The following is a 27,994-nucleotide window of genomic DNA, read 5'->3' as shown; positions in this document are numbered from 1 at the left end:
TTACTAATTCCTATTTAACCTGAATCTTATAGGCAGCCAAACACCTCATAGCATCTAAGAAACTAATTGAGGCTGAAAACAAATGAAATGGAAGAAATTAACAGAACAGGGTAAAAAAGAGCAACTGTCAGCTATATAAAAAAATTAATGTGAATCCAGCTAAATTTTCTCTTACGAGTAAAATGAGCTCATACATTAATATACGACTCATGTCACTTTGGGGGAGGTAAAAGTAGGTACAGATGACTTGCCTGCCTGAGATTTTGAGTTTGCAGCAACCTGCCCAGCAGCAACATTCTTTGCACTTACCATGTCATTTGCCATTCCCATAGACTTCTTGATCTGTAAGTGCATATGCACATGGAATGTTCAGAGTAAGACTTATAGATTAACGGAAAACAATGCTAAGAGTCCGTTCAAGATAATATGAACATTAAAATTTTAAGTTGAACTTCTAGCTACTTGGATCGTGGCTTATGATTTTAGAATCAGTTTCTTAACTCATACTATTTAGAGATGAATGAATACCTCGTAGTTATAATCTATTAGAAACAACTTTGCTTAAGAAAAAAAGGGCAGCTATTATGTAGGGAACCGACCCGGGACTTGAAATTTAACCAATACGTGAACAGATTATCGGAATGTAGAAATTAAAATTTTCTATAACTAACATTTAAATTAAAGAAAAAGCTGCTTAAAAAGTAAATTAAAGCAGTACAATTAAATTTATCTCATTAATGATTGTTTGCACACTATAAATATTTTTTCGTCTATCGCTCATCTTTCAATCACTTAATTAAACATAAAATGTTAGTTTAAAACAACAACAAGCTAACTAAAGCCAGTGAATAATTGCACACTTAGACTATAACAATACAATGAAAACGAAAATAATATTCATGTTAGTTCATTTTTTTTTAAAAATCAGTATATAACATTTTATAGATTATGAATATGATAAATCATGATATTTCATAATATTCGAGATGTTTTACTATATCAATAACATCTCAATATCATTTTATATATATACAACTATCAAATGAACACCATCTAAAACTTGTACAAGTTAATCCACTTCAATATTAATATCTTTTTTTCATTTACGTGTATAGATTTCTCAGCATTCCCCCATTTTATCATAAAAAAATGAATTTAATCATAGTCAAGCATGCACATACAAACATACAATAACAAACACTATCTAATAATGATCATTTCATTCTTATTTATAAAATAGTCAATATATTTGTACAATATTTAATATCTATGATAATTTAAATAAAGTTGAGTATACATCATTCCTACAATATGAACAAATATTCAATAGAACCAAAGATCGTGAGTATGAAGTAAAAGCCGACCGAACCACGAAATAGACTACAAATCCAGACAAAAAAGAGGCAAAAGGACAATCACCGGTCACTCCAAATGCCCTTCCTCAACATCGGCAGCTCCATCTCCTGCATTTACTTTGTTGTGCAGCACCTTCTAGCCACCCGTCCGCCTGTCGTCGATCACCAATGACTCTCCATACTTGTTGTCCCTACAATTCTGCACCTCCTCCTCGCTGCCATCAGCATTTCTTGGTTGCCACCACCATTGCCAACCATCTGAATCCACGGTGTTGCTTGTGTCGTGTATGTCGGTGTTGTTATTTTCTGTTGTATTGTGTTGTAAACCTATTTCCCTATTAATAATAGTGTGCTTTAGTGTTTCTACTGTTTTCCCTGCTAGTTCAAATATCACGTACTTTATACAATTATGTCATGTTTATATCTGTACTTTATGAGTTGATATGCATACACACATCAGAATAACCTGTGTTTAAAACATAAATTTATGCATGTGTGAGCCTGTATGAAGATATTGTGCATCTTAGAATCCTCGTGTATAGCATATTTGAATAAATGCATTCGCATTACCATGTTGGCACTCATATACGTGTATAAATCTATGCATTTAGTCGATTTTAGTAGAATAGAACTATTTTCAAGCAAGTCACCATGGCATTAAAGCAAATTGAATTTCAGTTGAATCAAATTATTTTAAGCAAGACAAATTTGAGCAAAAGCAAATCAATTTTGAGTCAATTAAACTTGCATATACACAGATATCCCCAGTTAAGGCATGGATCGATGCTTTTAAATGCACTCTTTTCCCTTGTCCTTATAGAGCAAAATGCCATAAGGTAAACTAACTAGCCACAACTACTTGCACCTCTGGTGCTACCTATCCAATGAGCAAGACGGGCAATCACAATTCACAAGGCCTTACTCTGATTGCTTTACTCGAATTCCACTTTTTGTCTAGTTTCAAGAAAAGCCACTGCAACCACAAAACCAGAACCAGCAAGTGGATAATTGAACTATACTTGCTGTGAGAACACTACTTCGAAGATTCAACCAAAAAGTTTCGTATGACTATAACCTAATGGCAGTCATCCTACCTACCTTTTACAAGACAGTCAATATCTAGCGTCAGTTCAACAATGAGTCCAATTGTAATTGCATTTTCTCAATGCGCAATTTTCTATTTCTTAAGCAATTTTATGTAAAATATCTAAAGATGATTCAATGAACATTAGGTCTTCAGCCTATTATTATAAACCGTGTCATTTCAAACTAGTGTGAAAAAAAAAATAAAGTTGGCTGTCCAAAGAATTTCATCCAAACAATGTATCTACGAGTGATCAAAATATTAAAATTATTAGATATGTGATTCAATATTTGTATCTTTACTCTCTCCATGCCTTAACACTTGCACGACTTTCCGTTTATCTCTCCCTACTCTACAGCTAATTCCATACCGTCCCCAAATCATTGCAATTCGATGTCAGTTCAATAATTTGTGTGTTGTTCTCTCAATTCCTCGATACACTTAAGCATCATTTGGTATTAAAGTAATTTCCTTGCAAGACTTTTGTTGAATGACAAATATAATTCCACCATTGAATTCCTTGTAATACATTTCTACTCCCCCCATTGAACTTAACAACCTAAACCTATACCCAGCTATGGGCCTAAAGCCAACACCGACTCCAACACCTATTTCCATATGACCAACCTCTTTACAAAACTCTACAGCCCCCATTAAGTCAACTGATTTAACCGCTATATATTTCTTAGCTCTCATCCTTGCCCTACCGCTCTTTCAAACATTCCCTCCCTCTCTCCAATTACACAGACAAGATGGCGATTGGCAGTTGTCCAGAGAACTATAGAGCTTGGTATAAACTGCTTCAACCTAAAACTGACACTGATATATACTGCTGCATCAATTTGCAAAAATATAACATCACATAGAAACAAGTGAGAAATTAGTTTACCATCGCAAGCCTCTCCTTATGAATGTCAGTTGTATGCTGCAGACAGGCATCACAGTGAGAACCAGAGGCAAGCATTGCAATGTAAAAGTCTCGCAGTTAGTGCAAGATCATGAATTCCAAGTAATAGAAAATAAAATCAAATTTCTTACAGGCTTCTTATATAACTTGATGTCATCTCCACCAAAGCCAGGAAGTGTCATATTCCAATTTCTCTCTAAGTGGTAAAGAACAAAAAAACACGAGAGCATGATATAACATTATCAGCTAGAAAAACAAAAGAGGGGAGCAGCTCTCATCCAAAAAGGATGAAGGGACAAACTGAATCTACTTACCTACATATAGAACTATGTCCTTAGCTTCCAGTGCAGTGGATCTTCGATGCTTAGCCAATGAGCAAGCAGCTGTTGTTATCTGTTGAATGAAAAACATAATGTAAGCAGTAACTTCTCAATGGCATAAAAATGCAAAAATAGAATAAGAAAAAAGAAATAACTTTTCTTATAACCAAAAAAAAAAATTAAATAAAGAAGGTTGAATCTGGAAGCATTACAGCTTAAAATGTCTGTTGAGAATTGAACCTTATTGAGGGTCTTATTGGTAAAAGGGAATATTTTATTTGTAAAATATTGTAATACCCTATTTAAGCCCATGTTATAAATGTACAGATCCGATTTTGAGAGCTAATTTTTCAATTTAGCATCAGAACCCTAGTTGTTAGCTACTACCCGAAACTCTCAATTTTCTCTTCCTCCAGTGTCATCCTCGTGTGAACTTCTTTATCCGGTTGGGATCAACGTAGAGAGAATGGGATTGGCGTAGAGAGACCCGAGACTCCAAGTTTTCCGCAACCTCGCAAATAAGTCGTGATTAGAGCTAACAGAGAAAGCTTCGGCAAGACGGAAGCCGCTTTGGTGGTCTATGCATGCAGCAGTGTCGTCGTTGTCTTCTCAACGAGTCGCAACTAGATCACTTGGAGGTTGGGCTGGTTCGGTGGTCTGCGTACGCAGCAGTGCCGCCGTTCCTTTCTCGACGAGCCACGACTATATCATTGGGAGGTAGAGCAGGTGTGATGTTATGTGCAGCTTGGGACTGAGGAAGGCAGCGGACCAGGGCCTGAGCTGCATAGGACGGTAGGGAGGCGAAGGATCGAAGTGGAGGCGGTTTTACGTGCGATCTAAGTGACCTAGACTTGGATTCTTGTGGTGGAGGATGTCAAGAGACAAAGATAATGCATAAGGTAAATGATTGAAAGTTTGGGGGAAGATTGATCTTGAAATTCTAAAGGTCTTGGACTTATACAGGAAGCTAGCGTCTCAACGTGAACCGCTACCTCAGCGCTCTGACACTAGTAAAACTAGATCCCCCTCCTATAAATTGAAACTTGATGGATCAGCCACATATTTGAGTTGGTCACGTCGGATCGAGACACTAGTAGAGAAGAAACTAGAGGGATATCTGACGGGGTTCAAGCCAAAGAGTGACGGTGCTGAGAGGGATAAGTGAAGGATCACACATTCCTTGCTTTACACCTGACTACTAAACTTGATGGTTCCATCAAATGCCTCATAAGTAGATGACATTCAAAATGTGAACGACATCTGAGTAGAGAACCACATGAGGATATTCCAGAATCAGCGTGAGATGGATGTAGTGGTTTAGAGTGATAAATCAATTCACAAGTACTCAATAGAGTTGGAGCGGCTTTGGGCAGAACTTGATCACTTCTCACCGATGTAGAGATGTAGCGATCTAAAGTGCAAGAATGGGGAGATCTTTACACAAATGAGGACTGCAAATTGTGACCATCTGAACCCGATCTTTGATCAGAGGAAATCTTCCTCCTAGCTCAAGCGACTATCCCTTCATTAGATTATGTCATTGTTGCGATGATATAAGAGGATGGTCACATGAAGCTACACTCTGAGCTGAGTACACAATCAGCTTTAGCTGCCTCAAGCTCAGGTATGATAAGTGTATAAAGGGAGACTCGCAAGTGCTACAATTATGGTGAAATTGGGCTCTAAGCAAAACCTGTCCTAGGACACCTAAGGAGAGAGAGACAGGTGAACGTGGACAAGGTGGAGGCCGTGGTCATGACTGTGGTGGTTGAAAAGATGAAAATTAAGGCTACCAGGCAAATCTGATGATAACATAAGAGAAAGAGACGGGTGTGGTTTTTTATCAATAAGTATCATAAGTGTCTGGAGTTGTTGAAGATGAAGTAGAAAGCATCAAGAGATATGACTGAGGATGTTTCTAACCAGTCATCATAAAAAAGGTAACATTGTCACTTATGCTCACTTTGAAAAAAGTACTTGTGATACATATGCTCGTGCCCTTACTTCCACCACAAGATCATCAAAATGAATAGTAGATTCTGGTGCATCTCAAAATGTGAAAGATACTGCTAGAAAGTTTTCTTCCTATACTCCCTTGACATTACCAGAGAACATTCAAACTGTTGATGGTACAACGCAAGCTATAGTTGATAAGGGTACAATGAATGTAACAATTATATGGCTTTGTCCAATATTTTGCATGCTCCTTTTTCAATGAATCATTTATACATTAGTGTTATTGTTTTTTTTTTTATATTCCTAAGGTGATCTTCCAAGATAAAGGGACAGGTCGGACACTTGGATTAGAATGTGGCATAGAGGACTCTAGTACTTGGACCGAGAAGGGATTGACTCAGCGTTAACATTCATGGTAGAGAGTGCTAGAGTAGCAGAATCTGAGTGAATTGTGGAGGATGTGTTGCTGCTAAAATCACAGATGCATGAAACACCCTTATTTTAGTTTATTAAGTCGGTTGTATCTTTCTTTGTACGAAAAAACAAATAAACAAAAACTTGTTTGTGATGCTTGTGAGTTTGGCAGACTTACTAGGAGCACTTATATTAGTTTTGGGAATATGAGTGATTGGGGTTTTGACTTGAAACATTCTGATATTTGGGGATCATGCTCTACAAGTTCTATGAATGGTTATTGATATTTTGTGATATTTATTTATTCTTTTTTCTCAATTTATTTGATTTTATTTGAATGACAAATAAGAGTGATGTGTTTGCTTGTTTTAAAGTCTTCCACAAGACAATTCAAACTCAAAATAGTGTAGTAGGTGAAGATATTGAGGCCAGATAATTACCAACAAAGCATTTGTAAAATACTTGTCAGCCCAAGGAACATAACAACAAACCACATGTCCATACAGGTCGGCACAATTTGGAGTAGCAGGGATAAAGAATAGATAACTTCCTAAGGTAACACGAAACATGATAATCGCAATGAATTTCCCAAAACAATTATGAGGGCAAGCATCTTTTTAAAGTTGCTCAATTGATCAACAGGATGCTCTCCAAAGTGTTGGATTAAAAGTCCCCTGTCAGATGTTGAAAGGAGATAATAGTGGGACCCTCCCATTGAAAGTGTTTGGATGTGTATGTTTTATGAAGGATAACAGGCCATCGGTAGGAAAATTGGATTTCAAAGTTGTGAAATGCATGTTTGTAGGTTATTATGTTACCCAAAAGGATTATGTCCGTTGGAGCCCGATAGAGAAGAGACCGTTTGTGAGTATGAATGTGTCAATTATAGAATTTAAACCATACTACATCCAAGATGTGATCTCACTCTTCAGTGACTCACCATATACTAAAGATACCCTTCGGTGACTTGTCATATACTGAAAATATGAGGCAAGGGAGTGTGAGTAGCAATGGTGAGAGTGGTACAAGTGGGAGAAATTTCTTGTCTTGTGATGTGGGATGAATTAGTTGAGGAACAAAAAAACGAGGAGAGCGAATCTAGAGTTGGTGGGATTTAGGCTTAAGGATGACAGAAGATCCACTTCAGGATATTGCACGTTCGTAGAGGGCAACTTGATCTCTTGGAAGAGCAAGAAATAGTCTGAAGTAGCGAGGTCAACAACTGAGGTAGAGTACAGGGCCATGGACTTAGGTACAGGGCCATGGACTTAGGAGTTGTAGAGATGATGTGGCTGAGAGCCTTGTTGGTGTGATAGCAAGTCAACAATCTACATTGCCAACAACCCAATGCAACACGATAGAACAAAACATATGGAGATTGATAGATTCTTCATCAAGGAAAAGTTGCTTAAAGCTACTGGAGCTAAGTCATGTTGATAATGGAGAGCAAGTGGACTGCCTCACTAAAAGCCTTAGTTCATTAGATGTGCAAGGTTATGTTGCAAGATGGGCTTAGTGAATATCTTTTGCCCATCTTGAGAAGGCGTGCTGAGAATTGGACCATATTTAGGGCCTTTTGGTAAAAAGAGAATATTAAATAAGTCTAGGGGTTTATTTGTAAAATAATGTAATACCCTATTTAAGCCCATTTTGTGAATGTACAAATCAGATTTTGAGAGCTATTTTTTCAATTATGTCCTCACTATAAACATCAAAGGATCACATTTAAGAAAAAGGAATTATCAACCATTACTGCCATCAAATTAGCTAATGTTGTAATAACCCAAAACTGCATCAACCAATTTAATTTCCGAAACTTGTGAGGGTAATCCACGAGAATCAACCACGACCACAACCCCTTCTCTTTTTCAAAACACACCTTGCTCCCTCATGCGTACTGTTGACCCTCTCCTAGCCACCACAACCATGATCTATGCAAGAATCCTGTGCCCATCGATGCCTTGTCTTTCAATTTAAGAAGCTGACACTATGGCTTCACAAACCCTCTCATCATTTCTTGCAGTCGCCAAACTTCCACTCCCGCTTTTGACTAAGGAAAAGCTGCAAACCCTCTTCTACCTTCAGCCAAGCAATCACTAACAGTAAGCCCCTCCCTGCATCTTCTTCTTTCTTGATCAGGAATCCCAGAGGCCAGAGCCACAACCGTAAGTCCTCCTCCTCCTCCTGCTCTTCTCCCTTCTTCTTTTATACCCACAAAACATATAAATACATATCTTTATCTACTTTTAGTTTATGTAATTTAAAAATATAATTAAATACGTTATTATTATCTATTGTTGAGATTAGACTAAATAATTTAGATTTTTATTTTGGTGTCTCATATTATTTTTGTTGAAAATTAGACTAGAGAAATTATGTATTAGTTCACAGGGGTACAGTAGATTGTTGAAATAATTAATCTAGGCCGATTGTAAGATAACCAATATTGCTTTGGTTGTATATTTATTTACTAAGAAAATTATTTCTATGCCTTTGTTTGCGCACTAGTAATTGATTGAGAGATCATATTGTGCGGAGTCTTTGAATTAATTTTCAAAGATTGGCTAATGTTTCAAAGAAAATCCATACTTTGAAAGTAGATATACATGATTCAAAAGCTTACCAAATCAAAGTCATTCAAGCTAAGCAATACTGAGTAACATAAACAGATCCTCCATCTAATCTTGCAGATACTATATGTTATGTTGATATTATAAAAGAAGAATACCATAAAAATAGAAGGGGTGCCAATAAATGACCCGACCCAACAGACTCACCAGAATACAATTAAAAATCCACGTCAAATCGGGTTTCTTTGGGTCCAGCATATAGACCAAATTATTATTAAGGTGAATAGCCAAAATAACTTAAAATTAACCCGATTACCATTTGGGTTTGGGTTAGCTGGCTCGGGTCATTTTAATTGGATTGAAGGGGTCACATTCAAGTGAATTAGGTGATATCTATTAAATAAAATGCATGCTCCATAAAGTAAACAGTTACCTAATAGGGCTTGAATTGGGTTTGGTTATGGGACACATATTTTGACCCATATAATAAATAGGTCAAATTCAGATCAAGCATATTAAAATAGTGTCAACTCCAGGTCAAACCCAAACTGACACATTTAGTAAATAGTAATTTTCAATGATCTAAAAGCAATGAAATCAACATTATCTTTTAACATTCTACATAAACATGGTAGACATGTCAACCAGAAAATAGAACTTACAGAGTCGACAAACTCATCAGCTATCTCCATAAGCACATCTTCAACTTCTGGTTCCAACTTCTCACACGGGTCAATCTACCAAGAAAAGAAAGCATTATTAACTGGAGATTACAGCTCGGTCAACATATAGGCAAGTAATATTTGCTTCATATTTATATAATTAAAACACAAGATACTCATCCAAAATTTATTATACCTGATACACAAACTATATAAGCATAGATATATAATGGTCAATGACATTGCCACCGTCACCTTGAGGCATCATTCACTTTGCAATGAGTTCTAATTGTGAACTGGATATTCACAAAAGGATGAATAACCAGGGTGAGCTCCCTTCCCTGGCACAACACATACTATAGCACACATTTAAAGTCCACAATGAAAATTTGTAACAGATATCTTGTTCATCTAATTTTACTTTTGGGTGATTCTGAGTGTTTTTTTCCTTTTATTAGACACCTGAAGTAGCTGAAGATTGAACTCGGTATTTATAACACCCTCCACACGCATAATCAATTAAGAATTGCAATTTTTCTCATCAAATACTAGCTCAACAAAAATCTGCATCAATCATGTGTTTCTAAAATAAACATAAATTGTTTCTAGATTACAAGCAGAAATCCAATACAAAATGATAGCTGCTGAGCCTGATGAAAGAAAAGATCACCTGGGCTAACAGCTCCTGAATGCCTCTTTTGCTGAGAATCTGATTACCAGTTTCAGGAGGGTCTTCAGTTATTGGAATGGCAGACCCAGAATTACCTGAAACTGGTTGTCCTAATTGTTTGTTTAACCTTTGATTTATAGAAGCATGACCTTTGGGACCTTGTTGATGTTGCTGTTGAAGTGATTGTTGGTTCCTATTACTGTGGAGATCTTGCAAATGATGTGGCATGGAAAAATTCTGTTGTTGTTGAAGATTATGTTGCTGCAGCTGCAGCTGAACTTGCTTTTGTTGTTGTTGCTGCTGTTGGGAAGATGAAACCTGCAGCTGACTTGGAGTAACTGGCGGTGAATACTGTTGCTTTGTATGGGGCCTATGTGAAGAAGAAGGAAATGAAGTCCCATATGTTTGCTTTCCTTGATTAGCCATCCATTGCTGTTGAAGGGATTGTGCACTCTGTGGTGCAGATATCGGGGCATTTAGTGAAGGCATGGAAGGTCTTGATAATCCAGGATTTGGGAAATTCTGCAGCTTTAAGAAAAAAGAAACAAGCCCCAGTCAGAAGGTCTGTATTTTCTCTTCAAAGCAAAGATAAGACAAAGGAATCAATTAATGCACTGTATAGATCATCTAACAACAAAATCTTTACTGCTATTAAAAGTGGATTTGGGATTTCACTCAAACCGAACCCCTAAACTTGAAGTTAAAAAGAAAATCCAACCCCTTCTTGTTATTTTTTTCAGAGTGGACCCAAAATTCTGATGACTCAACTAAAATTTTGATTTACAAGCATTATATTTCGGTATCAAGCCGAATTGCAACTTGATCTACAGTTTGACAAAAAAACACTAATTGCAGCTTCTATTCTCCTTATCATCTCAACCTAATTCAATTCTACTTCTTTATTCATCAGCAGAAACATTAATCCATCACTTGTATCACAAGACAACATCCTTTTCTCTCATCAATTGCAATAACCGCTAACTAATCAAGAAGCCATGTATCCGGCTTCTGAAGTCACGAAGGAGCTCATGTAATCACCGCAAGAAGCGTTAAGCAGTGGTATTGAAAACCAATTTTGGTAATTTTATGCAGCATTTATTATTTAGATTAAGAATCTTTCAGGATATGCTGATAATTTCAGTTTTGTTACTAGAACGATACAGAATTCGTTCAGAAAAATTTTTTATTAATTTTTTTCAGACTTCATTTGATGCAGTGATTATGGATACAAAACTTTTACATTTCTATGATGCAAATGACAGAAAGATTATTTGGCCCTTCAAAATATGAAAAAAAATAAAGTTACGAACTGAAGATCTTATTTCGTTTTGGATCTCTCTGAAGTTTCAGTTGATGAAAATTAGCTAATTAATGTAAATTTGCATGACTTGGAAAGTAAAATTATTTTAGTAGGTAGAAGTATCAACCTACTGAGATATAGAGCGATGCATGACTTCAATAATGCCACTGTATAGCTTAAAGTTATTACGACTAGTAGCGTAGAAATTTGAATCCTTGAATCTAATCATATCATTTATTTCAGTTCTTGTGATTCCATATATATGCTAATAAGATGGAAACCGTTGAGATTTGTATCTAATGGAGGGTTTTATTTGAAAATAGAAGATATCTAGAGATTTATCTATAAATGTTGTATGGCGCTATATAAATCAAAATGTTAATGAAATGGGTAAGTTTAACTGCAAAATCATTCCAATATGGTAGAGCCTCGGCCCTAACCCTCACAACCACTTTGGGCAAAGTTGTCTGGGACGAGACGACATTGTGAAGGATCGTGAGAAGGATAGCAATACAGAGGAAAGGATCGCGATAGAGGGCGTTGCCTGAAACAGAATCATGCGGGAAGGGATTGCGCAGTTGAAAGGATCGCGGGAATGATCGCAAAACGGCCGTGACTAACGCATCCTTACTAAAACTGAGAAGGCAATGATGGGATCCCTGCTTAGGAGATTTGCGGAACAACGATAAAGTGGCGATTGGAGCTACCCAGCAAGACCCCCTGGGATCGCCACACCTACCTGAACGTGGCACCTACGAGATCAACGAGAAAAGAGCGGCTTCGTGCGATTGTCTGCGGCAAAAGAAGGCGCACAATCTGAGAAGAAGCACGGAGGACAACTGGTTCGATCCTTCAGTGTGATTTACTGTGACAGAGAAGGCGAAGTGCAGTCTGGAATTTAGTGTCCGGTTGTGCAGCGAAGAAATCAAATGGGGTCATGCATGAAACAGTGGAAAGGGGTTGCGACTTTGACACCATGCTAGGTGTGCGAAAGAAGGTAGCATACGACAGAGGCCGAAAAAACAGTGGAATACCAAAGGAGAAGTGGGTGAACTCGAGCCAAAGCAAAGCATGCAATCGACCAATGTGATCGCAACATACAAAGGTGAAGTATCAAATTCACGCGATCTGTAGACTCTGGACTTGGATAGTTGTGATTGAGGATGTCAGGAAACGAAGAGAGGTAAAAGATTGGAGCTTCTAGGAAAGCTAGATCTTGAAGTTTTGAAGGCCTTGATTAGACTCATACATAGAGCTAATGTCTTGACGGGAGCCACAACCTCAACACGTGTGTTTCGGCTCAGCCGAATAGACTTCCAGGAATGCAATCAGCTTTGTCTGCCTAGAGCTCAAGTATGACAGGTGCTATAATTGTCGAGAAGTGGGACACCTGAGAAGGGTTTGTCCAAAGCCACCCAAGCAAAGAGAGATGGGTGGACATGGATCGTCTAGAGGGGGCTATCAGTCAAACATGATGGTAACAGAGAACGAGGGAAAGACAGGTGGTATTTACCAATGAGCATCGTAAGTTTCTAGAGATGTTGAAGAGGAAGCAGAGAACGGCATGTGGTGTCACTGAAAATGCATCCACCTTATCATCATCCAAGAGGAACATTGCTAGTTATGCTCACTTAGCCACATGTGCTCGTGATACGCATGATCTTACCTCTATATCCACCACAAGTTCACCAAAATAGATAGTAGATTCCGGTGCATCTCAACATGTGACAGGTGCCGCTAGTGAGTTTTTTTCCTATACCCACCTAGCAATTGCAGAAAGCATTTAAACAACTGATGATGGTACAGTGAGGTGTACTAATTCTATGATTTTATACAATATTTTGCATGCTTCTTCCTTTCCATATAACTTTTTATCCATTAGTGTCATTGTACTTCAACAAAAATATGTTGTTTCATTTAATATTCCAAAGGAGATCTTCCAAGAGAAGGGGATTGGCCGGAAACTTGTAACTGACACGTGGCATAGTGGACTCTGGTACTTGGATAGAGAAGGGATAAACTCAACCTTGGTATCCATGGTTGATAATGCTGGAGCAGAAGGATCTGAGGAAAGGGGAGTGTGGAGGATGTATTGTTGCTACATCACAGACACATGAGACACTCTTCGTTTAATTTATTGAGTTATTTGTATTCATCATTGAATGAAAAAGTAAATAATTTGTGTGTGATGCTTGTGAGTTTGGCAAGCATACCAGAAACTCTTATGTTAGTTCTGGTAAAAAAGTTATTATATTTTTAATTTGGTGCATTCAGATGGACCTTGTTCTACAATTTTGATGGATGGCTACAGATATTTTGTGACTTTCATTAATTGTTTTTCTCGTTTTACTTGGTTATATCCAATGAGAAATAAAAGTGATGTGCTCGCCTGCTTTAAAGACTTTCGCAGGGCAATTCAAACTCAATATGGTGTTGTAGTGAAAGTATTGAGATATGATAATGAGACAGAGTACCAACAAGGTGTTTGGAGAAAATTTGTCAGCCCAAGGGATATATTATCAAACCACATGTTCATACACATCGACACAAAACAAAGTGACAAAAAAGAAGAATATATACCTTCTAGAGGTAGCTTGAAGCATGATTATCATGATGAATGTCCCAAAGCACTTGTGGGGGCAAGCAGTTTTGACAGCGACTCAATTAATTAACAGAATGCCCTCGAGAGTGTTGGATTGAAAGTTTCATTGTCAGATGTTGAAAGACGATAATAGTGGGATCATTCTATTGAAAGTATTTTGATGTGTATGCATTGTGAAAGACAGCGGGCCAGCTGTAAGGAAGTTGGATCCCATAACTACGAAATATGTGTTCGTGAAGTATTCTGCTACTCAGAAGAATTATGTATGTTGGTGCTCGATCGAGAAGATAATATTTGAGAGTATGGATGTGTCTTTCAGAGAATTTGAACCGTACTATATTTTAGAGGTGAATTCACACTTTGGTGACTCAACAACCACTAGAGATATGAGTCGAGAGAGAGTGTGTAGTATTAGTGATGGAGTGGTGCAAGTGGGAGAAATGTCACGTCTTGTGATGTGGGATGAATCAACTGAGGAGACAAAAATTGAGGAGATTGACCCTAGTGGTGGTAAGATTCAGATTGAAGGTAAGCTAAGGGTGTATACGCGGAGGAAAAAACAAAATGAGAGAACAAATCCTGCAGTGACAACAAGTCCCTTGCCCCGGTCTTCCCTGACTCTTGAGACACCTACACCATCCACCTTTGATTCAAAACTCCCAGATAATATTACTCTTCCATCTACTCTTACCCCTCCAACGTTACGGACCTCCCGCAGCAATGCAAGACATTGTTCTGATCGTTTTGGGTGGGAACTTGACATTGCAAACTTTGTTCCTTATTATAATATCTCACCTTTGCATAGAACATTCATTGCATCATTGGACTTTGTCTCTATACCCAAGTGTTGACAGATTGTTAAAGAAAATCCCAAGTGGAAAGCGACGATGCATGAAAAGCTTGGAGCTCTTGATCAAAACTGAATATGGGAGATTGTACCATTATCAACAGAGAAGAAGATAATTGGATGCAAGTGGAACTTCACGGTAAAGCAAACTCCAAAAGGAAAGGTGGAGAGGTGCAGAGCATGACTAATGACAAAAGGGTACAGTCAAACGTATGGCATTGACTACGGTGAAACCTTTGCACCGATAGCAAAGATAAGCATAGTGAGGACATTGGTTTCTCTAGCAGTGAATGGTGGATGAAGGTTACACCAATTTAATGTGAAGAATATTTTTTTTTCAAGGGGAGCTACTAGAGAAAGTATATATGGAGATAACACCAGGATTCAGCACATCCCATACAGTGGGCAAAGTGTGTAGGTTCACGAAGTCATTATATGACTTGAAGCAGTCTACTCAAGCCTGGTTTGACAAAATTAAAATGACAATGGATAAATTGGGATGTTGGCAAATCAATGCAGACCACACAATGTTCTTTCGGTAACGTGAATGTCACACTATTATACTTGTTGTGTATGTGGATGACATAATTATCAATAGTAATGATGAGGCAAGGATTGTTCAACTAACGAGACAGTTCGAATAATTTATTGGGATTGAAGTAGCCCATAAACCTAAGGGGATGGTCCTATCCCAAAGATAGTATGTACTGGATCTTCTCACGAAGATGGATACGTGGGGGTGCAAACCTGAAGTCTCTCTAATTGATAAAAAGGTCAAGCTTGGTATAAAGGCAGGTGAATCAGTTGACAACGAGAGGTAACAAAGGTTGGTGGGCCGCTTAATCTATCCATGCACACTTGACCTAATATTTCTTTTGCAGTAAGTGTGGTGAGCCGCTACATGCATGATCCAAAGAAGGACCATATGGATGCAGTGTATCTGATTCTGAGGTATCTGAAGAGTGCACCAGGAAAAGTGTTGAGATTCAGAAAAAAATATGCATGCAAATATTGAAGGCTATTGTGATTCTGATATGGCAAGTTATGTTGATGACAGACGATCCACATCATGATACTGCATGTTTGTAGGTGGCAACTTGGTCTAGTGGAAGAGCAAGAAATAGTCAGTTGTAGCAAGATCAACAGCAGAGATAGAATACATGGACATGATATTAGAAGTTGTTGAGATGATATGGTTGGAAGCCTTGTTGGTTGAACTCAAAGTGGATCAACTCAAATGAAGTTGTGGTGTGACAACAAGTCGGCAATCAACATTGCTAACAACTCGATGCAACACGATAGAACTAAACATGTGAAGATTAATATATTCTTCATCAAGGAGAAGTTGAATAACAGATTGTTGGAACTAAATCATGTAACTACTAGAGAGCAGGTGGCTTACCGCCTCACTAAAGGACTAAGCTCAGTGGAGTTAACTAGATTATGTGACAAATGAGCTTAGTGAATGCCTTTCGCCCACCTTGAGGGGGGGTGTTGAGATTTGTATCTAATGTAGACTTATATTTGAAAATAGAAGATGTGTAGGGGTTTATTTATAAATATTGTATGACTCTATATAAGCCAAAATATTAATGAAATGAGTAAGTTTAATTGCATAATCATTCCAATAGAAACGAAGAACAAGCACAAGAATTGAGTTTTCATAGGGCTAGTACCTAAATCCCCCATATGATCACATTTGGTTGCAGATAGTAAACTTATTCTTAAAAATTATAAAAATTTGTAGTCATATTGTGCAGAAGAATGAAATCATTATACTAGAGTGGGTTTAGTGAGAGTTTAACTTCCAACTACACCAAACCAAATAATGGGTGTATAAATTTCATTGTCATGTTTTCGAACTTCAAACAACCATATTGTATAAAAATTGAATGGTTAGCAATTTATTCATTAAAAAATCCTTAATTGCCAATTCCTTTTCAGGATAAAAAGTTTCTTTTCCATCAACTTTTATCTAATATGCCCCAAAGGATACAACGTTTAAAATAGCTCGTACCATCAAAACATTCTAATACCTAAAAGAGACAACTAAAATTAAACGTTGGTTTTTGTTTTGTTACTCTTTAGCTCGACAAGATTATTCAGATTTATATTGTCCAATAATGATCTTATTAAATTTAACAAGTTTTCTACTCAAAGTTATGTCCTTCAATAAAATAAAGTGGGGCAGGAGACGTATATGATACATTTGGTAATTTATTTTTTATATTTTTAAGACATTTATCTTGCTCTGGAGGTTAACTTGATGGCATTGATATTTTAACCGCCTTGTACTAAATTGAATAAAAATGCACTTATGGTTCCTATGCCATAATGGCCCCATCTAGAATTGCTCCTACTCACGTTACTGGGGTATATAAATTGTACACATTAATAATACATATAAAAATTTATTATACAAAAAATAGCGCTGTGATGGACATTATCCAAAAATTGTAAAACGATTGAGTGTGAAAGAAATATCACGAAGAGAATGACTTGCATAATACTGTATAATGTAAAAATAGTTAAAGGTTGCTTACATTTATAAATGGGCGTATATATTGTGTATTTGTCATACATTCTTGAGATGATGGAATGATTATTAAAAATATTTCAATACACGTTATTTGAAGAACTTTTGCACATCTTTCAAACATGTTATAAATTTCATTATTTTTCATGATTTCATTCTAATGACTAGATTCTATATATCATAAATTCAATCCATGATTTTTTTTTTTATAAATGGATAAAATTGTGCACAATAGTATCTCTACATATGTTATACTAGCAGCAGTTTCATGCATTGGGGAGCCCTTATATAATAATATTATTGAAAAAAAAATTCAGCATTAATACCATATTTTACATAGATTAATTCTAATCATGAGTACTTGTGCCATATGCCATTTTACTAGCTGTATGAAAATACCTAGACAAAACCATCTTTCAAAAAAGTTGCTTCATGGGAAGCATAATAAATACTTTGCCATTAAAACAAAAGCTTAGGGCTGTATCAGTTACATGAAATTGTAGTTTATCTTGAAGTGCACATGAAGCTGATGCAGAGGGCTTCAATTCATCCTTGATTAATTACCTTCATTATAAATAGCTATTTAGTGAATATGTTTATTTCTTTTTGTGTTAGGTAGAATGACACTTCTACCACTTGGTAGCGGTGAAATGGAGGAAGGTTCTCCATATTTGACAGTTCTCAGCTTTTGAGAGAAATAAATTTTCCTTTTCCGATTAGCTTTTGTGCTCTTATTCTTCCTAGTTGCAGATGACTGCACCAATTGGTATTAGAGACTAATGGGAGACAGAAGCCCAAATACCAACCACGACGAAGATCGCAATTGGAATGATTTGTGCGGAGCTCACTCCCGTCTTGATAAATGATTTGATGCCCTTGCTTCCTCCAATTTCACTAAGTTCGTGGATAAGTTGAGGACTGAGCTATGAGCAATCAGAATCAACAGAACGTTTCCACCGTCAACCACAACGGTGAGCATTGCTACCATACCTACTATTGGAGATCTCGTTGTGTTAACTCGAGATCCGAGGCAATCCCAAAGGCAAGTGTTAACCGACTGTAATGAGAATCCAACGTTCGACGAGGACCAACGTGTTCGCTGGCATGCGGCCCTTTTTTACTATGATTTTGAGGCTGAAATTTCCACTTTGGAATCCAGCTATTGACATTGAATTTAAAAGGTCGAAATGGGGGAGATTAAGGTGAAAATTGACATATCTTTCTTTGATGGACATTTGCACATAGAAGATTACTTAGATTGGGAGCATTAGTCGAGTCTTTCTTCAAATACATGGATATTTCATTGACAAACAAGTTAAATATGTTGCATGCAAACTTAAAAGGAGATAAAGGGTTGGCGCTTGATGGGTTCAACTAACTTAGGGGACTATTTGGTTGCAAGGAAGATTTAAGTTAAATTAGATTTATTAAATCCGGTAAATCCGGATTAATTAAATCTAAATATCATTAAATCCGAAATAGTGTTTTGTTCAATTAATGTTAAATCCAATTAAATCTATTTGAGGTGTTTGGCATAAATCTTGAAATATTTTTTAGGGTATTTCATTGGATAAAAAAGTTAAATATGTTGCATGCAAACTTAAGGGGGATAGGGGGTTGACACTTGGTGGGTTCAACTAACTTAAGGGGGTGCTTGGCTGTAAGGATGATTTAAGTTAAATAGGATTTAGAAAATCTAAATTTTTTAGATTTATTAAATCCAAATATCATTAAATCTAAAATAATGTTTGGTTCAATTAAGATTAAATCCAGTTAAATTCATTTGAGGTATTTGGCATAAATCTTAAAATATTTTTTTTCCAGCACTAGATCCGTTAAATCCAACTAATAAGTTGAACTAGTAAATCTGGATTTAATAAATGAAATAAGCAAAAATTGAATTCAACTTGAGAGCGGATTTATCTAACTTATTTATGGTGTTTGACTGGATTTAAATTAAATCTAACTTAAATCCTACTAAAAATACTGTACCAAACACCCCCATTTATCCCACAGGAAAGAAAGTCAAAGTTATATACGAAGCTAGATGAGGATGCCGCAACTGATGAGAAGTCATTTTCTATCATCCGATTACGAACAAATGTTATATTTACAATATGAAAAGTGTACTAAAAAAAATTGCAAAGTTGGTGAATACATTGAGAAGTTTTATCAGTTCAGTGCCCGTAACTATCTGAATGAAACAGATCATTAGTTAGCGGCGAGATACATTGGCGGTCTCGAATGACCTATTAAAAAAAATTAGAGTTGTGCGTCATTTGGTCACTATCCCAGGATGTCAACTTTGCTTGCAAAGCGGAATTGCAACTCTTTCGAGCGTCAAAATTTAACAAGCGACCAAGTGGGGATCAACCCATTGATCAGCAAAAAAGACCAAATTTCAGTGCCAAAACTAGCTCCTTTTAAGTCCAACAGTCTCCAAATCAATCAGTCACAAAAGAAAAAGGACTAACCAAGCCAAACAACAAGCCAGAGCCATGCAAATGCTTCCATTGTTTTCAGTCAGGGCATCATTCTGATGACTGCCCTAACCGCCGCCAAGCACAATTGATGGAAGGAAAACAAGAGTTGGATGATAGCACTCATACAATACCGTCGATTAATGATTGTGAAGATCTTGCAGAAAGTGACAATAAATTCATATCTTGTATCTTAAAAAAGATTTTGGTGGCTCCTAAATAAATGAACAAATATCAACGGCACCGAATTTTCTGCACTAAATGCTCTGTGATGGGAAAAGTTTGTGATATACTTATCAATAGTGGGTGTACGGAGAATATAATGTCAAAAAAGATGGTTAAAGCCTTACAATTAAAAACAACCAAACACCTAAATTCATATAAAATAGGTTGGGTAAAGAAAGGTGGGGAAGTGCATTGACTGATTCATGCCATGTTTCATTCTCCGTAGGAAGGCAATATAAATGTGAAATTGTATGCAATGTCATAGACATGGATGTATGTCATATCATATTAGGTAGGCCTTGGCAGTATTACACCAAAGCTTGGTATGATGGATGGAGCAATGCATACGTGTCTGACTGGCAAGGTAAAAAAAAATGGTTGCTGTCAAACAGCCCTACTGCATCTAAGCACAGAGGGAAACCTTAATTGGAGAGATCAGCTTTCACTTTCATTTATGGTTCAGGGTTAATTACAAAATGCAAACATCACTCGCTGTTACTAGGAGTGACAGTGACAGATTATGTAGCATAAACAACAGGAAATGATGAGCTTAATCTACCAAAGTGCAGAAATCAGCAGTTTGCAAATGTTATGCTTGTTGAATTGCCAAAACAACTTCCTCCCATCTGATCAATTCAACATCAAATTGATCTGATTCCAGCAGTAGCCTTACCCAACCTTCCATACTACCGAATGAGTCCAAAAGAATAAATTCGGCTGAAAGTAATCATAGAGGAACTCTTAAGCAAGGAGTACATTCGCTGGAGCCACAGCCCGTGCACAGTACCAGCCTTACTTGTCCCTAAAAATGATGGAAGTTGGAGAACGTGTGTAGATAGTCAAGCTATGAACAAAATCACTATAAAGTATCATTTACCTATGCCAAGATTTAAGAATCTTCTATACCAACTTGCTAGTGCATCCATTTTCTCCAAGTTGGACTTAAGAAGTGGGTACCATTAAATCCGTATCCGTGTGGATGATGAATGAAAACAACCTTCAAACTAAAGAAGCCATATATGAATGGCGTGTGATGTCGTCCGGGTTATGTAACACGCCAAGCACGTTTATGTGACTCATCAGTGAAGTCTTAAAACCCCTCCTTGATCAATTTTGTGTCATTTATTTTGATGATATATTAGTTTACAGCTCTTCATTGTCAAATCACCTCAAGCACTGACTGCTATACTATCAGTTCTGCATGAAGAGAAATATCTTAACAAGTCCAAATGTGAATTTGCCAGTTCAAGCGTACATTTTCTAGGGTTCATCATTGATAAATTAGGAGTCCATACTGACCCAAGAAAGGTAGAAGCCATCAAGTCACAGCCACCCCCATCTATAATTTCAGAGATTTAAAGTTTTCATGATCTTGCCAACTACTATCAATGACTCATAAGAGGGTTTAGCACAATTATGGGATCAATCACAGATGCACTTAAACAAAAAACTTTTGCTTGGGGACCTGTGCAACAAAGAAGTTTTGAAACCATCAAAGACAAATTGTGTTCATACATTGTATTAAGCATTTCTGACTTTCACAAACCATTCGAGGTTGATGTTGATGCCTCCGCTATTGGGATTGATGCAGTATTGTCTTAGGAAGGAAAGTCTGTCGGATTCTTCAGTAAGAAGCTGAGTTCGTCTTGTCAAAGATGATCCACATATGAACAAGAATTATATGTTGTCACAAGGGTATTAAACATTGGAAGCACTACCTTCTTCACCAGGAATTCATTTTGTTCTGGGATGATCGATCTCCACGATTTCTGCAAACTCAAAAAACATTGAATCGAATGCACGTGCAATGAATCGTCTTTTTACAATAGTTTAGTTTTGTTCTAGCTCATAAATCTGGAGTGACTAACAGTTGTTGATACTTTGAGCAGGCGGGCCAGCCTCCTAGTGTCCCTGCAAACCACTATCCTTGGTATGGAATCTATCAAAGGCTTATATGTCGACAATTCTGATTTTGTTGAAACATGAAATAAATGCTAAGTAGGTCGTCAAATTACTGATCATTCTCTCCAAAAAGGGTATTTATTTAAAGAAACTTGGCTATGTATACCAAATACCTCATAGAGAATGAGGCTAATTCAAAAACCTAACAGAAGCTCATATTGGAAGAGATAAAATCTTGCCAACATAGCAAGCTAGCTTCTTCTAGCTTAAACCTCAATGAGAAGTATCGAGATATGTGGAACGTTGTCACAAATGCCAAATTTATAAAGTAGCCACACAAAACACTGGCTTATATAGCTCGTTACCAATTCTAAAATCGATTTGAGAAGATTTATGTCTAGATTTTATTTTGGGGTTGTCCAAAACAAAGCATTGGATGGATTTTGTGATGGTGGTTGTGAATCATTTTTCAAAAATGTCACATTTTATTGCTTGCAAGAAAATATTTGATGCACTTAATGTGACAAGAGTCTTTTTCAAAGACATTGTTCGATTGCATGGCATACCTCGAAGCTTCTGACCGCGATGTCAAATTTGTAAGCAATTTTTGGAGAGAACTTTCGAAGCAATTTCAGACCAACCTCAGATTGAGTTCAGCTTATCATCCCCAAATCGATGACCAAACAGGGGTCACCAACAGAACGCTTACAAATATGATTAGGTGCCTAGCGGGTGAGCAACCTAAGAGATGGGATAAAGCCTTAAGACGAGTTGAATTCGCCAATAAATCCATGGCAAACCGTTCCACGGGTCAGGCTCCATTTGACATTGTTTATACTAAGGCTACCGACCATTTGTTGATTTGGTTGTTACCAAAACCGAACAGTAACACTGCTAGTTAATTAGCAAATTGACTTCATTGTCAAGCTTCAAGACATCATCTAGAAGCTTATTGTTAGTGCATCAAAGTTCAAACTACAAGTTGATAAACACCACAGGCACAAACAATTTAATATCGAAGACTTGGTTATTGTTCATCCACGCAAAGAGCATTTTCCAGTCGACACTTATTCTAAATTGAAACCAAAGAAATTTGGACCTTTCCCTATCTCTGCCATAATAAATGATAATGCCTATGTTATTCAACTGCTACCCGAACTCAGCCTCTTGATGGTGGCCAAACACAAGTTTTTGAACTCGAGACGAGTTCTTTTGAGGTGGAGAGCAATTAATGCGGCCTTGACTTATCCTTTACTAATTACCATTATTATATTAGTTAATTCTTCTTAAATATTATTAAATAGAATTTTAGTGAATATGCTTTTTTTTTGTGTTAGGTAGTATGATACTTTTACACCATGGTAGTGGTGAAAAGGAGAAGGTTCTCCCTATATGACAGTTTTCTGCTTTTGATAGAAAGAAATTTTCCTTTTCCAATTAGCCTTTTTGTGCTCTTCTTCTTCCTTGCAAGACAGAAATGCATTCACTGTCAGAAGGCACCAATTTTGAACATAAAGAACTCCAGTGCATAAACCAAGTTCAACACTCATATCTAAAGGAAAGCAATTTTTTTAGCATCATGATCAAGAAAGAGAAAAAACCAAAATAGACAGGAAGGGGAAACAAAAGTTCAAGACATGCATTTGCTGATCGTGCCGTACCTTTATCGGAAAGTCAAACTGATCGGAAGTTTGAAAAGAAAAATAAGAAAATCATGCACAGGAAAATATGGATGAAAATTTTGCCAAGTTACTTGTGCGTTTGAAGTTTGATTGGTGGCCGACTGAGGCAGGGATTTATCAATCGGTTGGCCAAGTCTTTGTTGATGCTGAATCCCACTTGCTTTCATCCGCGGAGCACCACTGAGAGAACCTATCATCCCAATTGTTTGGACACCAGGAACTGGCGGCTTAAACTGTAAGTTGTCAAACAAAGATACCAAACAAGTAGAATTGGTCAGTGATTTGTCTAAACCTAAACTGAGTTACAGAAAAAAAACTGAAATAAAGTGTGAATTTATTGTCCAGTATCATGAATCCTTTATAACTACATAGTTCTTTTATACTTCAAAAACAAGGACTGGATCCCAAAAACTTATGACCTGCAAAGCAAGCAAATACCAACTACTGATGCCCTGAAAAGACTTACTTTCTCTTATCATACTCACCGATACAAATTTGAGAAGCAGACAAGTAAAAGCTTAACACAACACTCAAAAACTATTCAAACAAAATAGATAGTAGCAATTCAACGTAATAAACCCTGTCAAAAAAAACCTGAGGATTAGAGTTGGGCTGCTGATCCGGCGCCCCAGCAGAGCTGCGGGGCATCGCAGAAAAAGGCTGGCTGAATGAGGCAGAAGGGGCGTTAGAGCCCGAAGATTGCTCCGCCGTGGGCAGGGAACTCCGAGGAAAGCCGCCGAAGGGCTGGCTTAGCGATTGTGATGGAGAGCTGGAGCTCGCAAATGGCTGGCTAAAGTGCGACGGGTAACCGTAGGAATAACCCGCGGAGGACGGCGGCCTTGCGTGATGGGGAAGGGCAGCCGGGAGGCCGATCGAGGGCCCGTTTTTCTGGATCGAAGAGGCGGAAGAAGAGGATGAGGACGTGGAAGGAGTGGATTGGGATTGCCCCAATTGAGTGTGAGATCGAGTACGGGCGGCGACAGGCTGTCGTTGATGCAGAGATGATTGTGATTGGGGCTGCGAAGGAGAAACAGCAGAGGAGAGCGACGACGAGGACAAGGAAACAGAGACTGCCGATGACGATGGCGTCGGTGTTATTGTTGGTTGAGCTTCGGATGGAAGTTGCAGTATCGGTTCCTCCGGAGGGGGCTCCGCCGCAGTGTGCTGCAATGGATCCGCAGACGATGGCGCTTCAGGTGGTTCCATGGATTTGAAGCCAACCCGCAGAGATCGAGAGGGACCGCCAAAGTAGAAATCGGCTTGCCAGCGAGATAAGAAGACAAGGAGTCGAGTTCAAGAGGCTGTGGCGGTTTCTGCGAGGGATTTTGTTACCGATTAACATTTCGCTTTTCTAGTCCTTATTTCTATTTTAATAATGGGAGATTTACATGCATACCGCTCAATTCCTATGTATTTGCATGCCCAGTAACTGAGCTTTAATTTTTACATACATACCACCGTATCTATCTATGAAAATTTATATTTCAACTATTTAAAATTAAAATGTTGGCACTCTTTATGTGATATTAAAGATTTGAGTGGTCCAAATGCAAAAAAAATAAAGTTTATGCTTTAGATTTATGTCCAAAGAAAGAAAAATAGACAGGTAAAGAAAGAGAAAGAAATAACGCACACAAACTTATCTTATAGAGGCGAACTACGGTATTTCCTAGACTCTGAACTCATTTCATATATGAGAATAGATGTTACAAGAAAAAATAGGAGAGAGGTCTCCCTACATAGCACGGGTCTAGAGAGAAGAGCTAAAAGTTATTTTTACGTGTTATAGACCCTTGTATATAAGAGATTGAGGACCAATGATATAAAATTATATGTTTGCTATTATTTTAATAGGAGTATTACGTATTATTGTCTTTTAGCATGTCTTTTTATATTTATAACTGATTTTATCACAATTTTATATGGATTGAGACCTCCAGCTTGGTACAGCAGTCCGGGCTATTGGTCAGTCGTCCAGACTATTAGTTGGTCGTCTAGGTTGTTGGTCGGTTGTCTATGGTTGGGGGTTCAGGTTGGGTCAGTCGTCCAGACTATGGGATTCTGTTTGACATATTTTTTAAGTGCATATTTGGTTCCCCAATTCTCAGCAGTAATTTAGATCCATCGGAGGGTTGTGGACCTGCAGTGGAGTGAGTAGTGGGAGATGCGACGAATTGTTGTGTTGAGTGTTGAGGGAGATTGGATGGAGAGCAAAGTGTGAGAGAGTCGTATTAGTGAGAGTCTTCATCGGAGGAGATGCTCAGGATGGAGGAGCTTCAAGTTGAGATGATAAATAGAGATTTTCTCGAGTTATATGCAGTTAGTCGTGCATATAGAAGGAGCAATGAGGGAGTTAGTACGTGGTCGTCGTCATTGGAGATTTTGACAGAGGTTTTCGTGGTCGTGTGGTTGAAATGGTTGGGTGGCTAAGGTTGGCCCTCGACCATCGGTTGTGCTAACATCATCTGATCGACTTATGTTCTTTCATTCAGCATTTGACCTGTTGGTTTCTGCTACCATCAAATCCCATCAAGATCTGCATGGGTATTTTTTTTATAAACATAAAAGTCTTTGAGCCTCTTATTTCTTGGAAGCGAAGTTGTGATAAAAATGAGAGGTTTTTTAAACATGTTAAATGCAATCATAATAAAACATTAGTTATACCCCTTTGTTCATCAATGCTGAAGCACGTCAGTTGATAATCCAAAGTTAGAGGAGAGTCTTTTGTTTACTCGTCTCGAGGGAGAGTCTTTTATTTGCTCGTCTTGGAAAAGTTTTTTTTGGGTCATTTCCAGATGAGAGCTTTTGTTTACTCATCCCAAATGAGAGTTTTTTGTTTGACTGTCCCATATAAGAGTTTTTTTTTTTCTCTCGGATTATATGAGAGTCTTCTATTTGCTCATCCCGAAGGAGAGCCTTTTGTTTGCTCATCCCGGGGAGAGACATTTGTTTGTTCGTCTCGGAGGAGATTCTTTGTTTGCTCATCATTGTTGAGAGTTTTTTTTTTTTTTTTGCTCGTCCTAGAGGAGAGTCTTTTGCTTGATCGTTATAGAAGATAGTTTTTTTCGCTTTTGTAAGTCCAGATTTGCCTTTTGAGACATCCCCATTGATCAAAGCGGTAGGAACCATAGAGGAGAGATGAAAAGAAATAGATAGAGAAAGAAAGGGAAGGATATAACACACGCATGCTTGTTATGTAGGGGCGAGCCGAGGTATTCCTAAGCTCTCTGTTGGCATCAATTTTTTTTGGATGTCATAGGTGTAGGGCGTCCACCTATGATCGACGAAAATTAGTTATCGCGTCACGCACGAAATTGGCTAAAATTAGCCCGTTCGTCGGTGAAGTTATGCAGATGACCTCGGACGACAAAATGAACCACATGAGTGCGTCCGAAATGTCGATTTTATCTACGAAGGACGCTCGTTGGACCACAGATTCGCGTGCGGGCAAAAAATGCTCAAATTTTTATTTTCGTCCCGATTGCTAAAATAAGTGGTCCGAACGACCCCAGACGACGAAACGGACCACATGATCGCGGTATTTTCTGTTTAAAATATCTCTCCGCATATTCATTGGTAGCATTTCATATTTTTCTGTTTCAATTCATTATTACAGTTGCTAAAATGTGCTTTATTTTGCTCACAGGATATTTGTCGGGACGTACTTGAATCAACAGGGTACAGTTGTGGTTTCTGACTAACGTATTAGGAATTATTATTATTTTTTAAAATTTAAATTGGGTTGTTAATCTATTGTCTGAAAATGACAGAACTAGAAGCAGCTCCAGCGCTCTTACAAAACATGTTGAGCAGATCTCTTCCACTGCTACAGACATAATGAGCAATCATACAACGTTTCAAGATGGACCATTTAATCTGCGTTTGGATATCAATGTGCATGAAGTTCAGCATTACTCTCCCTCACCTGCTATTTCGTGTGTGGAGGCTCCTCCTGTTATTGGTCATGTTTCTCAAATAACTATTCCAGAACCAAACAAATTGCATGTCGAATCATGTGACACGTCCTCAACATCCAAGGTTACAAAAGATGTGCATATAGTGAGTGCACAGAACTTCACTCACTTCTACTTTGTTTATCATGGCGTCATTTATGCCTTTTTCATTGCATTGAATTCCAAACTGTGGCATATGGGAGTTATTTCTGTTTATTTGCATTTTCATAATTAGATATATTTATTTGATTCTTATCCGTTCATGTCTTTATTTGATTTTATTCTTCAGTCTGCTGGTCTGATGGAACAGTTTATGGAACTTGCTAAGGACAACACTAAGAAGGATTTGGAGACTTGTGGAATAGAAATAACTATTCCACAAGTCTTGTGGATTTGGAGACTTGTGGATTTTTAAGAATAGATCTATCAGAGAAGTTAATTTCGCTACGATGACGTGATCGGAAAAAAGACGCAGAGAGATAATAATAATAATAATATTATTATTATTATTATCTCTCTGCGTCTTTTT

At 37.6% G+C, this 27,994-nt stretch overlaps 2 protein-coding genes across 5 annotated transcripts; one reads left to right on the top strand and one right to left on the bottom strand.

The window, feature by feature from the left end:
* Positions 1 to 98: 98 nt before the first annotated feature.
* LOC110025331 (transcription initiation factor TFIID subunit 12) lies at positions 99 to 24,845 on the bottom strand. Of its 4 annotated transcripts, none has more exons than XM_020725755.1 (8): positions 24,107 to 24,845; positions 23,584 to 23,745; positions 9,939 to 10,466; positions 9,269 to 9,343; positions 3,661 to 3,739; positions 3,478 to 3,542; positions 3,329 to 3,364; positions 99 to 342 (listed from the first exon to the last, which is right to left on the bottom strand). In XM_020725755.1, the coding sequence occupies exons 1-8, from the start codon at positions 24,716 to 24,718 to the stop codon at positions 208 to 210; spliced, it is 1,692 nt and encodes a 563-aa protein (XP_020581414.1). In that variant the 5' UTR covers positions 24,719 to 24,845; the 3' UTR covers positions 99 to 207. The 4 variants fall into 4 exon arrangements, 3 of the variants coding, with proteins under 3 accessions (XP_020581414.1, XP_020581415.1, XP_020581416.1); XM_020725756.1 differs by having other exon boundaries at positions 9,939 to 10,460; XM_020725757.1 differs by lacking the exon at positions 99 to 342 and adding an exon at positions 1,401 to 1,690.
* Positions 24,846 to 27,114: 2,269 nt separating this feature from the next.
* Positions 27,115 to 27,880, top strand: LOC110025308 (AMSH-like ubiquitin thioesterase 2). The gene is made up of 3 exons (XM_020725724.1): positions 27,115 to 27,190; positions 27,283 to 27,571; positions 27,755 to 27,880. Exons 2-3 carry the CDS (start codon positions 27,350 to 27,352, stop codon positions 27,878 to 27,880), a joined length of 348 nt encoding a protein of 115 aa, XP_020581383.1. The 5' UTR covers positions 27,115 to 27,190; positions 27,283 to 27,349.
* The last annotated feature ends 114 nt before the right edge of the window (positions 27,881 to 27,994 follow it).

This window comes from Phalaenopsis equestris, unplaced genomic scaffold, assembly GCF_001263595.1.
Source record: "Phalaenopsis equestris unplaced genomic scaffold, ASM126359v1 Scaffold000297, whole genome shotgun sequence".
Taxonomy (NCBI): Eukaryota; Viridiplantae; Streptophyta; class Magnoliopsida; order Asparagales; family Orchidaceae; genus Phalaenopsis; species Phalaenopsis equestris.
The sequence above is the reverse complement of the archived record's forward strand: the minus strand, read 5'-3'. Positions and strand labels throughout refer to the sequence as shown.

Excerpts from the sequence above, each read along its gene's own strand:
- LOC110025331 (XM_020725755.1), bottom strand. The coding sequence starts at position 24,718 with ATGGAACCACCTGAAGCGCCATCGTCTGCGGATCCATTGCAGCACACT. Across the intron at positions 3,543-3,660 it reads GGACATAGTTCTATATGTAG|AGAGAAATTGGAATATGACA; the intron begins GTAAGTAGATTC and ends TTTACCACTTAG. Across the intron at positions 343-3,328 it reads ATAAGGAGAGGCTTGCGATG|ATCAAGAAGTCTATGGGAAT; the intron begins GTAAACTAATTT and ends ATGCACTTACAG.
- LOC110025308 (XM_020725724.1), top strand. The coding sequence starts at position 27,350 with ATGAGCAATCATACAACGTTTCAAGATGGACCATTTAATCTGCGTTTG. Across the intron at positions 27,572-27,754 it reads TTACAAAAGATGTGCATATA|TCTGCTGGTCTGATGGAACA; the intron begins GTGAGTGCACAG and ends TTTATTCTTCAG.